This window comes from Schistosoma haematobium, chromosome 1 (assembly GCF_000699445.3).
Source record: "Schistosoma haematobium chromosome 1, whole genome shotgun sequence".
NCBI lineage: Eukaryota > Metazoa > Platyhelminthes > Trematoda > Strigeidida > Schistosomatidae > Schistosoma > Schistosoma haematobium.
In genome coordinates this window covers 43,083,947-43,098,215 of record NC_067196.1, presented here as the reverse complement: position 1 = coordinate 43,098,215, position 14,269 = coordinate 43,083,947, and the positions used below count along the sequence as shown (strand labels likewise).

Below are 14,269 nucleotides of genomic sequence, written 5' to 3'. Positions count from 1 at the left end.
CAATATCACAAAAGTTCAATACGGCCTTTCTTCAGGATACTAACAAACTCAACAAATTCAAGATAATCCTCAGCAACAAGTTCCAGGCCTTTCATGATCTACTCAATGGAGAAGGAACTACTGTGGAGAGCAACTGGAAAGGGATAAAAGAGGCAATCACTTCAACATGTCATGAGGTCCTGGGCCACAAGAAGCACCATCACAAGGAATGGATCACTGTTGATATACTGGATATGATTCAAGAGGGCAACAATCAATATCAGCCGAACAAGAGCAGAAAAAGCCAAGTCACAAGCTGAATACACAGAAGTAAACAAACAAGTGAAGAGGAGCATCAGGACCGACAAACGTAAATATGTGGAAGACTTAGCAATGACAGCGTAAAAGGCTGAAAGAGAAGAAAACATGAGAAAACTGTCTGACATAACAAAGAAACTCGCTGGAAAGTACCGTAAACCAGAATGACCAGTGAAAAGCAGGGAAGGCGAGGTAATCACCAACATTGAAGAGCAACAAAACAGGTGGGTAGAACACTTTAAAGAACTCTTGAATCGACCAGCTCCACTGAAACCACCCAACATCGAAGTAGCACCCACGGACCTCCCAATCAATGTTGGCCCACCAACAATTGAAGAAATCAGCACGGCCATCACACAAATCAAGAGTGGCAAAGCAGCAGGACCAGACAGCATTCCAGCAGAGGCACTGAAAGCAGACGTAGCGGTAGCTGCAAGGATACTCCACATTCTCTTCAATAAGATTTGGGATGAGGAACAAGTACCAAAAGACTGGAAAGAAGAACTGCTGATCAAAATACCGAAGAAATGCGATCTCAGCAAGTGTGATAACTACAGGGGCATCACTCTTCTCTCAATACCGTGAAAAGTCTCCATTAGGGTATTGCTATACAGGATGAAGGACTCCGTAGACACCTAACTTCGTGATCAACAGGCTGGATTCCTTAAGGATAGATTATTATTATTATTAGAAGCTTTATTCAACATTATATTTTTGGTACAACATAGAATTCTCAGCATAAATATTGCAACAAGTTTCCTTTTCTTATACCTTGATCTATTGTGACGATAAATTCTGAATGATGACCGGTTAGATGTTAGGAGTTCGGTAATCCACATTTGATTAATGTTCATTCGTTTCAATGCATATTGCCAGCCACCATGATGTCGCTGACTGTACCTTTTTGTATCACGTATAGCGAAAGGTTGTAAACTTTTCATAAACGCGCCTGAATAAATTGTGCGCACATAAGACATAATGATGTGCTAAAACAAACAACCAAACAGATAACTTGATGAAATATCTAGATCGGAGGAATAGGTAGCCCAGATATTCAAGCAGGCCGCCTTAGGATCCTGTACAGACCAAATGGCAACTCTACGGATCATTGTGGAACAACCAATTGAATGGAATTCATCACTCTACATCAACTTCATTGACTACGAAAAGACATTTGATAGCGTGGACAGAACAACACTATGGAAGCTTCTTCGACACTACGGCGTGCCTCAGAAGATAGTCAATATCATACAGAGTTCATATGATGGATTACACTTCAAAGTCGTGCATGGAGGACAGTTGACAGACTCGTTCGAGGTAAAGACCGGTGTCAGGCAAGGTTGCTTACTCTCACCCTTTCTCTTTCTCCTGGTGATCGACTGGATCATGAAGATGTCAACATCTGAAGGGAAGCACGGGATACAGTGGATAGCTAGGATGCAGTTAGACGATCTAGACTTCGCAGATGATCTGGCCCTTCTATCCCGAACGCAACAACAAATGCAGGAGAAGACGACCATTGTAGCAGCAGCCTCAGCAGCAGTAGGTCTCAATATACACAAAGGGAAAAGTAAAATTCTCCGATACAACACAGCATGCACCAATCCAATCACAATTGACGGAGAAGATTTGAAAGATGTAAAAACCTTTACGTATTTGGGCAACATCATTGATGAACAGGGTGGATCTGGTGCAGATGTGAAGGCGCGGATCGGCAAAGCAAGAGCAGCATATTTACAACTGAGGAACATCTGGAACTCAAAGCAACTGTCAGCCAACACCAAGGTCAGGATTTTCAATACAAATGTCAAGACAGTTCTACTGTATGTGGTGGAAACTTGGCGAACTAAGAAAGCCATCATCCAGAAAATACAGGTGTTTATTAACAATTGTCTACGCAAAGTACATCGGATCCATTTGCCGGACACTATTAGCAACAACGTACTGTGGGAGAGAACAAACCAGAGTCCAATGGAGGGGGGGATCAGGAAGAAACGCTGGAAGTGGATAGGACACACATTGAGGAAAGCACCCAACTGCGTCACAAAACAAGCCCTCACATGGAATCCCCAAAGACAAAGGAAAAGATGAAGACCAAGAACAGGTTACGCCGGGAAATGGAGATAGACATGGGAAAAACGAACAAGAATTGGATGGAACTAGAAAAGAAGGCCCAGGACAGAGTTGTTTGGAAAATGCTGGTCGGCGGCCTATGCTCCTTTGGGAGTAACATGCATAAGTAAGTAAGTAAATGAGATAAGTGATGCAAAAAATAACCACGTCTGCAAGACTGAACCATGCCATCCGATTCACTGAATTGAAAGGATATTTCCGCATTCCCAAATGCTGGCCTTGTCTCAGTTTTAAATGTTGAATATCTAATTCCCCAGTTGTCTCATGTTCACATTTGAGGATTATGTGGTCAGAGCCAGTGCCACTACAGATCTTTGTAGAGAACATAAGTTCTTGGAGGGTAATTTTTCAACAAAGATATTACTTACATTCGCCTGCCATACATCGTGTGGGAGCACATGCCGCAGACTGCAATCTTACAAAAGCATTGGCTCATTTGAGGTCAACAGTCTTTCAGTGCTAAAGTGCAGACGTCATCCTGTAGATGATATCTGAATGATGCATTATAGGCAGTAAGCATGTAAAAATAGAAAGCGAAATATGATGAAAACTTACAGTTGATCATTTGGTGCACTAGATCAGGTCAACGCTGCGCTAAAGACAATACAGATATCCTGAGTTCGACAACGCTTTCGTCCGTAACACTCTTATAATCGAAGGATACCAACCTAGTCAAATCAGAAGTCAGGTAAGAATAAGTTCGAAGATATACTTTAAAGGTTTTCGATTTGTTCAGTAGCATTTGATATAAGCTGACTAGTAGTTACAATGGATACGTAGCACGGTATACACACTCATGATGTGGTGTGAATGCGTGACCGGGTGCATTCAGTCAGTATGTGTCCAGTAAAATTAATGAGGTCAGCATCAACGTTGTGGACTTTGAGAAGTATCTATTAGGGGGATTTATTTGCCTCTACACTGGAGATGTAACTAGGTATAAACAATTTTCATTTCATCAACAACCACTTGCATGAAACAGCTGTCCCATATCTATATACCTTCTGAGAAACCAGGTCACACTAACAACTCCTTATAAATTTAATCCAAATAAAAAGAGTTGTCTAACGCTGAAATATGATAGTGATTCACTGATGCCAACAGAACACCTAAATATTCAACCATTCTGAAGACGTTCAACCAACCCTAAACATTTAAAACACACAGCCCGCAGTGAATTTAACTGCTCAAGGTCGTCGGGGCGACGCAGCGAATCCCAACCACAAGTTGACGTTTGCTGTCCACGCCTTTGGTTTTCAAATGCTTGAAATGCTACAGGTACGACCTACGTCGTCCTTATAAAAGACCCATTTTAGCGCTTCAGACTTTTAAAAGTTCTCCCCAGATTAGTGCATACCTATGTACATCCAATTCAAACGATTACAAATAAACAACAATTGATAAGCTCACATAACATAATGAATTTCCAACCCAAGTCTGCTGATACTAAGTTTATCCTTCCTGACTCTGTCAAACTAGTCAATCACGGCATAAGTGAATTTAAAACACCTATTGTGAACACTATCGTATTGAGCCAATCCATTACATTGCCATCTCTACCAAATGCTATTCCCATCAAATTAAAAAATGATATCAAAATTCGCAGGCGAAAAATGAAGAGACATCAGAAGAAAAGGCTACATAAGCGTCATGCTGTGTTGATACGAAAGGAACAGATGATGCGTGAAAAAAAAGAGGAAAGCAAATTACAACAGTTGCTTGAATTTTGGAAGATCCGTTCAGAATCATGGGACCCGGTCGATAAGGTGAAAAATCGATTGCATTTAGCGAGAAGGTCCGGTTATTACGTAGATATACTTAATACTAAAGGCAGTCCATTTTCTAAAGAATAAATGTTTAGTACTAAATCTTACTTTCTTGATTCCCCATATGTTTACGTGAATAAATTGTAAAAATCTACGTTTTAGGAACCAGAAGGTCGGCTACATACCAAAGATTTATCGAATCCTATACATGCGTCGAAATGCGGTCAAGAAGCGTTGCAGGATATGTTAAGCGGGTTGAGAGACTTAATGTTGCTGTTCTACGCGTGCATGGATCCTAAAACCCGAGGAGTCAGTACTCACCAAGCATCTATCGCTGGACCACAATGCGTCGAAACGTTGCAGCACATGCAAAGCAACAAAGAACTTCTTCAACAGGTATTACTGTCAAATAATTTTAGATGTTAGCTTATAAGGGTCCCATTTACGTTTTCTGTACTGTTACTAGTGACGGTGGAATTTTTGTCAGGTGGACCGTTGTATATGATGGCTAGTGTTGTAGCTTTGAAGCACTAACAAACCAAGTAGTTTAGAAGAATTAAGTGGATCACCACCGGTTGTTGTCTTAGGCTAAATAATTGCAAAGATATGCCACTGGTTACAGTGTTCGACTCATAGAGTGGGTTAACCTCGTATAGCTGTCATACACATGACTTGTTGTCTCATCCTACTTGTGGTAAAAATGCCTGCTCCAGAATGTATTCGAATACTCTTTTTCAGCTGTTTAGGGAATAATTATAAGTATTTGGATTTAAGATAAGCGGCCCTCATTTCAAGTTACAGTGTACAGTAGTGCATGCTATCCGCCAAATGTTATGTGGAACACCAACCCATCAAATACTAATATATGCGTAGCTCCGACAGAATGATGCATTAAAATCACAATTCCATTCAGACTGTCTGTAATAACGGTATAACCAACCTTTACTTCTAGCTAATTTAACATCTTATGAAAGATGTCGGATACTTGGAGAGCTTTAGAGTCGTTTTGATTCAACTTTTTAGTGTAGATACTAAATTTCAGTAGAGGCACTTTTTTGTCCATTACGGACTTATTGGACTTCATTTCATCGAAAATTTGTTTCACTTTCATTCTATATTCTATGCCAATATGCATCGAGTTGTGGGAACTAACCAGTTCGTAGACCCTATCTGTACAAGCAATGTAAACATCAACCCTCGTATTGAACATACTCCCACTGCATACAATCCACTATACGCTTTATACGAATATTCATCAATATTAGAACGGATAGTTCGACAAAAATTGGGCGCCGGGTATAGAGAAGTCATATGTGGAAAAAATATATTTAAAATAATCTCAGCGATCGAAATTTAAATGAGCTTTGTTCCTTTAGATTAGCAATTCACAAATCAGTGTGGAGATTTGATCGCTCATGTTCTTTATTCAAAAGTCAGTATAGACAAGTACGAAACCACTCCATACGTTGAGCTTTGCATTGCTTATTTCGTAAAATGTAACTTGTGTACATGGATCAACGTGATCCATCCCCCATTCTATTTTAGGCCTTTCATGTAGTAAAAGAAAGCTGTGACCGCTTACTTCCTGCTGACGTTTCTGATCTTGTCCCCTATGTGGATACCCCGATAATGAACAGAGAACCAAGTCTTGAATTAAAGCAACTAATTATAGCTCGTGAAAAAGTAATCAAAAGGTTGCTAACAGTAACAGAAGAACTCGAAAAACTACGTCGCATTTTAACAAAGACAGTGTGGGAACTCAATGACCTTACTGACCCAAATGTTCAGAAATTTTGACTACTATTTTGTCTAGCATTTGTATTTTGCTTATCTGAGACAGACAAATAAATGCAAGTTGTTCATTCTTTACTTTTCGTACATCTTTCCTCTTATTAAAGAGTACACTTTACTCATAGTTATACAAGTTTCTAGGTCGAAGTGCAAGGAATTTCCGAGTTACCAATGCACGAAATCCGAATACTTTATGAACAACCATGATGTTACTCTTTCTAAACCCAGTGAATTAGATGCTAAATTCTTACTACAGTTCTGTGCGCCTACTAACTTTATCCATTTGGGGGATATTCACTACCTTTAAGACTAACCATTCTCAGTAAAATCAAAAACTGAAATTAAGAAAGTGTATGGATTCATCAGTACTATTTATCATTAATAAACAGGTTTCTGACACTGCCTTGACCAAAAAGTAATTCGAACTTTACAACATGAAAAAGAGCCATTATTCGAAAACTAATCTAAAGCGTATTTCCAAGTGTTGGAACTGAAAGTTGTTAGACATCTTTCGCTGCATAAGTAGGCCAAAATGTTTGGGGGGCTCTGGCGATCACAAGAAATGTTCATCCAACTTTTATACGACACAAGAATGCGGTAAGGATTCACACCACATCTTAAACGGCAACATAAACAAGTTCTAAATACTGCCAAGCGAATACGCAAACTCCAAGGTAAGATACTTTCAAGACAGGGGTACCTGTAGAACAATCAAAAGGAGTTTTAAGAACATGGAATCGCTACCTAAGCGTTACTGAATCGTACTAGGTAACTGTCATTTGAAGTGTACACTATGTTATGAGTCCCGCACACGCAATTAGGTGTAAACACAGTCTTAAAGCTTCAAAATTAATAAGGTTTTTCTAAGTAATTAATTTGTAAATATGAGGGTTTCAGTATAGATGTACTTTTATTTGATAAAGGTAGTGGGATCTAAAAAAAGCATGATAGTCTGGACATATATAATCGAAAGTGGTGCACGAAGAACGACTATCATCACTGTGGTAGTCTACGATTTTCAATGTTTATCATTGCTAAACTGCCATATATAAAGTGGGGATGAGATTTTCTTAAAATATGTGCATACAGTAATTTTCTTACCAACTAAACGCACACAAAAACAATCTTGATAGAAACAGGATGGCTTATGTGCAAAATAAGTAACCCACAAACTGGTCATACTAGTGAAGTTGGGTTTCTGAGTTGAATGATTTAACTGCAAAGCTTTTATTGTCCTGAAGTAAATCATCAGCGCATACCTAAGAATGAAGATGATTGTTAGGATTTCTCCACAAGTGATTAGTATTTTCTGTCAATACTGAATCGTTTTGCCATCGTGTGTTGTGTTTTGCACTTCTTCCAACTACCATCGCCTTTGACCTAATTTCTAACTTTGTAGTTGTTTATATTTGTAAACGTAGATTTTGATATCCAAAGATATGAACTACTTTTCATCAGTTACTGAGTATCTAGCAAGTGTCAGATTGTAGGGAAACGATTAGTAGTAATGGCTACTACCAGCAAATAATTATGAAATACCTTAACATACTCTGATAATTTTCCATCTTACGAAACTGGAATAAGAAAAATAAGTACAGAAACACATACCAATTACTACGAAGGAAACTTGTTGACGCACAGCTGAGTAACGTTAGGGCAACATCACTCGGTTTAACAACCAAATCGGAAGGTAAAAACGGATTATTGTAAACTACTAGTTGGTTTAGTTGACGAGAAGGTAATATAGATGGCAAAGAGTCCAATTTGTTATCATTCAAAATAAGCACAGAGAGCCGGTCTGACTTGTGCAAGAAAGCAACTGGGACACCTCTCAGTCTGTTATCTGTCGTAAAAGTACAGGAAAAGCACACTATAGTATTACGATTTTGAAAATTCGCTGACAAAGAAGTAAATAGAAAGATCTCCACTGAAGAAATGTTTGATTCTTATTAATGTCTCTACTTCCACTTCTAACTGTTTTCATTGAACAGAGGTCTCTTGGTGTAGTTAAGCACTGAATCCTTGGTTTTCCAGTTAACGCAAGGTGCATTCGCAAAGACTATATCATAATATTTGTGGGGACAAGGACTGATGAAAAATCTCATTTACTCTAGTGTTCCTCTAAATTCGATCTATATCCCAATTATAGGACAGTCATGGATATTAGAAAGTTTTTATTCGAGCCATAGAACATAAGGCAGAATAAAAAAGACCCTTGATAGAAAATCGTTTTCGCCTACTGTTATGAACACAATAATTTCTTAATTATTTCAATGGTGTGGTATGGCAACTCGAACTGATTTACGTACGTATGAAGTTCCACGCTGCTGATGACTGAATAACATTTTCGAACCTATAAGTGATGGTTGTAAGGTTTACTAGTCATTGTATTTAGTTGTACTTTGTAAGGAACGATAGAAGGGTACAAAAAACATCCCAGTCTTCTTTTAACAATGTTTGAGCTAAATAATAGTCATTTCCAAAGAGTTTGTATCATAAGCCTTAACTTTGCAACCATATCATTCAAATATATTTCGATCATACAATGAGAAGACGAAGGTTATCAAAATTATGTGCAATTATAGTTGTTTCCTAAAATTACGTTGATACTTAGTTTTCTATTTATTAGATGTGCAGCCATTTAAATCTTAGTTCTACTCGGTTCAAACAGATTAAGTTTCGAATCCTCGTTATCATATGCTAATTACTTTGTTTACCCTTACTATAAACCTTATTGACATCCAGCAATCTAAGGATTGAAATATATGTTTAAAAGTTAAATGAACCTGAAAGATCGTTTTATCAATAACAGAATATTCTGAGTTCTGCACAGTCAACGATCCAGCCCACAAAAAAATGCCTGTTATGAAACGTTAGTTTATGTATCATTTCAATAAACAATGCATTTTACGATCGGGTCTATGTGACTGTGTATTAAAAGTAGTAAAATGTTCTCTGGTTAAGTTTTGTTAGCCATATTCGGGAAACAATTACTACAGAATGAAAATCTCTACTAGGTTTAAATAGACTATTAACATTAGTTTTGTGTGTGAATACATCTGCCATATTGAAGGCCTAAGAACATGTTTTAACTAACACAATAGATACATCAGACGCTCAGGCACAAACTAGCGAACAATTTCTATCAACTTATGTTGACTAGACTGCTTTTACGATCGTTTTATAATATTCACGTCAGCTTTACTTTTACGGTTGGTGTTTCGAGTTCAAAAATATAAGCTTGAAAACGAACGGATTGAGGTTGATGCCCGATGGAACAATCATGTATATAATCTTATAATCATAGAAAGCATTATTTTTCAAAGGGGTAGTGGTTGTGGAATTCTATAGATACATATACATTTTAACCTAAAAAAAACAACCTCGATGAGAAATTACACGGATTTGTAATAAGCAACTGAAAACGCCTACCTTGAAGGACCTATTATTATGATAAGAGTATAAAAAATCCAGATAATGTCTAGTTGGAACATATTGCAACTTTGAAGCACCATTAGGTAAGAATCACGCATACAAATAATTTAAGATGAAATTAAATGACTACCAATATGATAAATTAAATGAAGCTCACTTGAAAGGTTGACGTTTCTAAGGTTCGTAAGGACCCAAAAATCATCTGGCAACCAAGTTAAATTGTTACTACTCAAATCGATAAGTTCCAGGGTTTTAGTTAGTGGTGAACTTTCGGAAATTGACGGCCATTGGGTGATGCGGTTTTTACATAAACACAAATGAGCTACATTGAGATATTGTACTTCCTGAGGAATTGTTTCCAGTAAATTAGCACTCAGGTCAAGGAAGCGCAAACTGTATAGTTTGAGAAGTCTTGTATCAAACTGACGCAATCTCAATCCTGCTGCAGCTACTTCATGCAGAGATACACTGAAGCCTTGAGAAAAAGGATAGTCCTCTCTTCTTGTTATAACCAGCCGGCGATGACCTACTTTCCTAACCTAAATGTCTTACTGACTTGTAAAATGATATACTTCTTTTGTAGCAGGCCTGTTGCTAAGAATTCCAACAGGTATTTTGTCACCCGATTTTATAAGGTTTAAAATGTTTACTAGCTTCATCAATTTCGAGGGTTCAGCCTATGATAAAAAAAGTGGAATAAGCTTCAGTAAGACCGGGGTTTAAGAATGGGTTAGTCCAGAAGTCTATATACAGGCTTCTGCAAACAAACTGGTGAACTAATAGAAGATGTATAAAAACTATTTTCATATGAATTACCAAGAACAAACAAGAAAACTAAGATATAGCGACTTTATCTAATTAAACACCTGTATAATCTATCCTAACAGATAAATTACTTTTATCTTTTCATTGTATTATTTAGATTCGTGATATTGAACATGTCTTTATGATAATACAAAAGTATTTATGTACTCGTATTTTTCATGCCTATAAATGTTATATATTAAATAAATTGAGTAGGGCAGTTTACCTTCTGCAACTCGCATCTCTCGTCTGCTCGTATTAATGGATGTCTGAAATACAAGCGTCTGAAATTCTTCTCGTATCCAACTTTTAGGTCGACAAGACATGTACGAAATCAATTAGGATATATGTTTTACAAGCGCTAATATCGTTCGATAATACAGGAGTCAGACAAATAAGTACTAAAATGTAACAGTAAGTGGTACAATCCCAAGGCTCTAACAATCGGTAGTGGGAAACTAGTTCGTTTTTATTAGATTTCTTTGTGTCTAATACATTAAAAGCAGTGAAACAACAAACCTGTGGATTTATTACCCAGACAAACTCAAAAATTGGACTACAACATATTAGTCAGTCAGTCTGCTACAACGTAGGACCAGGCACATATATGCATCGGTTCAAGTTGCCATACCTCAGTAGCACAGCAAGATGAACACTGGATTCATAGAAGTAGTTAATTAAGTGGTGATAATATATAAAAGAAAGATTGCAATAAGGATATAGTACATGAAGAAGGAATTAGTTCGTAGAAAGAAAGATACGAAGCGATTTCAATCTCATAGCTTAAGGGAAGACAGAGAGTGTATACACCTACGCCATTGTGATCGATTCTGAGCCATGCCACTAAGTCTCCAACCATTGGTTACGATGGTCACGCGGATCCAAATCAAGTAGTCTGCATCTACCAACATGGCTCAGACTGGAAGTTAGTGACTTCAAGCACTGATATCACGTTTTGGTTTGGCCGCCACTAACTTTCTTCCAACCATCCCCAGCACCAGTTAGCATTGCGCGTCGTGGTAATCGGTGTTCAGGCATACGCAACTACATATCTAGAAATACTTTCGAACTTGAAGGAGATAAATTAACATATGGTCCTTGGTACTTGTTAATGTGTCAGAAAACAAGTGTATTTACATCTGTACATTTTTGCACATTATGTAAGCATAACTCCACTGTGTAGTAGTCGCAAGAATGCTGAATATAATCAGATGATTAATATGGCTCAATCGGGAACCGTTTGATGTAAACAATTCTTAATTATTGACTAATCATAAATGTACCAAATAGACACCAGTCAGGACAATAATAGGAGAAAATCCCTCTATCTAACCGATTTTGAAGATTCCCTTCTTATTACTGACTCAAAGTGAGAAGCTTCTTGTCGGATTTGCCAAAACTAAAAATAAGAAAGTCGAACTGAACGCAATGGTTAACGTTACCTTTATGATTAAAGACAGAAAGAAACATAAGTGAACTAATTTAGATTGAAAAATGAATTCGTCGTCAGCCACAAGTGTACCTTCATAATGTAATAGCTAAATACGGTACAGCTAATTGACAACAGTGATGTTTTGACACTGTCTAAACGAACGTCACAACCATCGTGATATTTGCTCTTAAGAATGGACAGTGAACTCGCATACAATAAGCAATTGAATGCAGAGTGAAATACTAACGAAGTGAAACCAAACATTAAGAACATAAGTTATAGTATCAGTAGCAAACATGTCTGCAGGAAAACAAATATACCTGATGAATCATTATAAATTTAGGGGGAATTTTCAGATGAATCGTCAGGTTTCCTACTCTAACGTGATTAGTGAATAGCCTTTCAATGTTTGCTGAGATCTGAAACATTTTCAATATTCAGAACAACTAGGAAATACTTTGAATTTCCTGCACGTATTTGAGGAAGATTCATTGATGAAAATAATGACATCTCCATTTTCATCGCAAAGCGATAAGACACCTTGTTTAGGTTTACACCTACTTCGATGACAGGTCTCTAAATCCGAAACCAACACCTTTGAGCATATTCTCATTACCGCCAATTCCGAAGTATCAGATATGTGGTGTATGGAAACAATGTTTACACACTATATTAGCCTATTGGGAATAACGAGCTGTTTTAGTTGGAATCCGCATTTTGGTATAACAAAAACATTCCTAATGATGGAAACGTATGTTTCTTATGGACTTGTTGCATTTTAACATTTCTTTACCTATTTTCATCTGTTTAACGCGCAGTTTCAGGGCTGTCGAATATAACTCGTGCTGAAGTTATGTATTGCTTGGATTTTTCCACCCGCTTTCAGTACAATTCTCCGACTGACTGGTCGGATTCGTCTACTGTGACACTAATGTGTGCTTTGACGTCTTTGTGTGTGGTTGTGCTTGCTTTTGCGATAATTTCCTTGACTACGGAGAACTCTGTTTTAATAAGTGGTATGCGTCTACTGAGAAATTGAATAAGAAGGATTGGTTCAACGAAGAGTTCTCTTCTCGGTAAACTTATTTTCAAAGCTGTACAACTTCAAATATATAAATACTTATTTTTCAGGATGATAATAATTACAATTATGATGATAATGAACTTCTGTTAGACATGGTGACAGTGAGGTGAAGCGAACAAAGGTATTAACAGATTTTTAAACAAGGAGACTAATATTTGTTTGATTGTTAAGGGCTTAAATATTCATCACAAAGATGGAAAGGGAAATTATCATTGGTAAGAATTGCTCAGTATGACAAGATAAAATACTGAAATTGCGATGAAATGTAATCAGGAGGGTTATGGACACGGAAATGAACCAGTAGGAAGTATGAGGTTTATGGAGAAGATTAAAGGGCAAGAAAATGCCTGCAAATGAACAAGAGTGTGAAGACAAAATTATGAGACATTAAGACTATGGTGGAAGATTTGTACAACCTCCACACAGAGTAAAAAAATGAGGTATAGAGTCCTTACAAGGAAAAGACCCACAGTTTACGAATAGGTGTATCAGATCACGTCTGGCTCACCAATAAACATGCCACAAGTAATTAGAGTTTGACAACTCCTTAACCAGTAACACATTCCATTGTCGAAACGTCCCAAATCAGTGAAATCAGAAGTCAGAATCAAAGATCAAAGATATATTTGGTAGAATATCGATATATCAAGAAGTGACTAATTTGAGCTGGCTAGAGGTTATAGGAGAATTGGAACACGGAGTACTCACTCGTGATCAGGTGCGGATCATAACTGAGCACCTTCAACTTGGTGGGTCTATTAAAACTAATGCGGTCAGAATCAAATGTCGAGGACTTACAGAATTATTGATTTTGGGGATTTATGTACCTCTACTCGATTTCTCGAGGCATAAACGAATAATTTTTCTGTCTATTGGTTCACTAATGGCATGCATTCAGTGGCAGATTTACATGTTGTTCAACACACGTACAAAACATGTCCACTAGGTTGTTGCTTGTCCACTGGCATGTATGTTGGAATAAATCTATAATTCTTATAAAGAAAAAGCAACACACATCTCCAGGAATTCAATCTTTGGAATGTGCACAGAAAATATGACAACAGAGCAGCATTTAGTCTTTGAAATTATCACAATCTCATCGTGCATGTTGAAGTCGTTTCTAATTTGTCTAACATGTTAACAACTTATAGCTAAAATTTTAGCTGCGAAATCGGTAAGATCGTATAAAAGAGTTAGAAATGGCTTTGTAACGTGAGGATAATGATACGTTCAACTAGATTTCGTACCTCAAGCACCGGGAAACGTTGGGCATCCCTTATAGAGTCATATGGACGTAAACGTAGGTCAGTGTCTGAATTACTTCAGATTTTCCAGAACGTCAACAGAAGAGAATCACTTCTTCTGAGACGTTCTTTTAAGTGCTAATCAGCACTTTCCACACGCTTATTCGTCTGGTTGCCCAGACCTGGTACATGCCTCTGGTAAAAGCGAAACCATACTGACTTTCCAGCAGTTCTGTGATCTCATATGTAATCATGGGCGCGTGCGAAATGGGTTCTCAAGTAC

The 14,269-nt window shown here is 37.5% G+C and overlaps 2 protein-coding genes across 4 annotated transcripts; one reads left to right on the top strand and one right to left on the bottom strand.

Annotated features, from left to right (window-relative positions):
* Positions 1 to 3,598: 3,598 nt before the first annotated feature.
* MS3_00009880 (uncharacterized protein) lies at positions 3,599 to 6,087 on the top strand (the record flags this gene model as incomplete). 3 transcript variants are annotated; one of them, XM_035730778.2, is made up of 4 exons in its annotated part: positions 3,599 to 3,708; positions 3,747 to 4,238; positions 4,359 to 4,592; positions 5,742 to 5,993. In XM_035730778.2, exons 1-4 carry the CDS (start codon positions 3,691 to 3,693, stop codon positions 5,991 to 5,993), a joined length of 996 nt encoding a protein of 331 aa, XP_035586323.1. In that variant the 5' UTR covers positions 3,599 to 3,690. The 3 variants fall into 3 exon arrangements, with proteins under 3 accessions (XP_035586323.1, XP_051074134.1, XP_051074135.1); XM_051218289.1 differs by having other exon boundaries at positions 3,747 to 4,592; positions 5,742 to 6,087; XM_051218290.1 differs by having other exon boundaries at positions 3,599 to 6,054.
* A 252-nt stretch (positions 6,088 to 6,339) lies between these two features.
* Positions 6,340 to 12,289, bottom strand: LRRK1 (Leucine-rich repeat serine/threonine-protein kinase 1). Its single transcript, XM_051218288.1, has 5 exons — positions 12,220 to 12,289; positions 9,995 to 10,099; positions 9,580 to 9,961; positions 7,596 to 7,830; positions 6,340 to 6,687 (listed from the first exon to the last, which is right to left on the bottom strand). The coding sequence occupies exons 2-5, from the start codon at positions 10,079 to 10,081 to the stop codon at positions 6,447 to 6,449; spliced, it is 945 nt and encodes a 314-aa protein (XP_051074133.1). The 5' UTR covers positions 10,082 to 10,099; positions 12,220 to 12,289; the 3' UTR covers positions 6,340 to 6,446.
* Between the last annotated feature and the right edge of the window lie 1,980 nt (positions 12,290 to 14,269).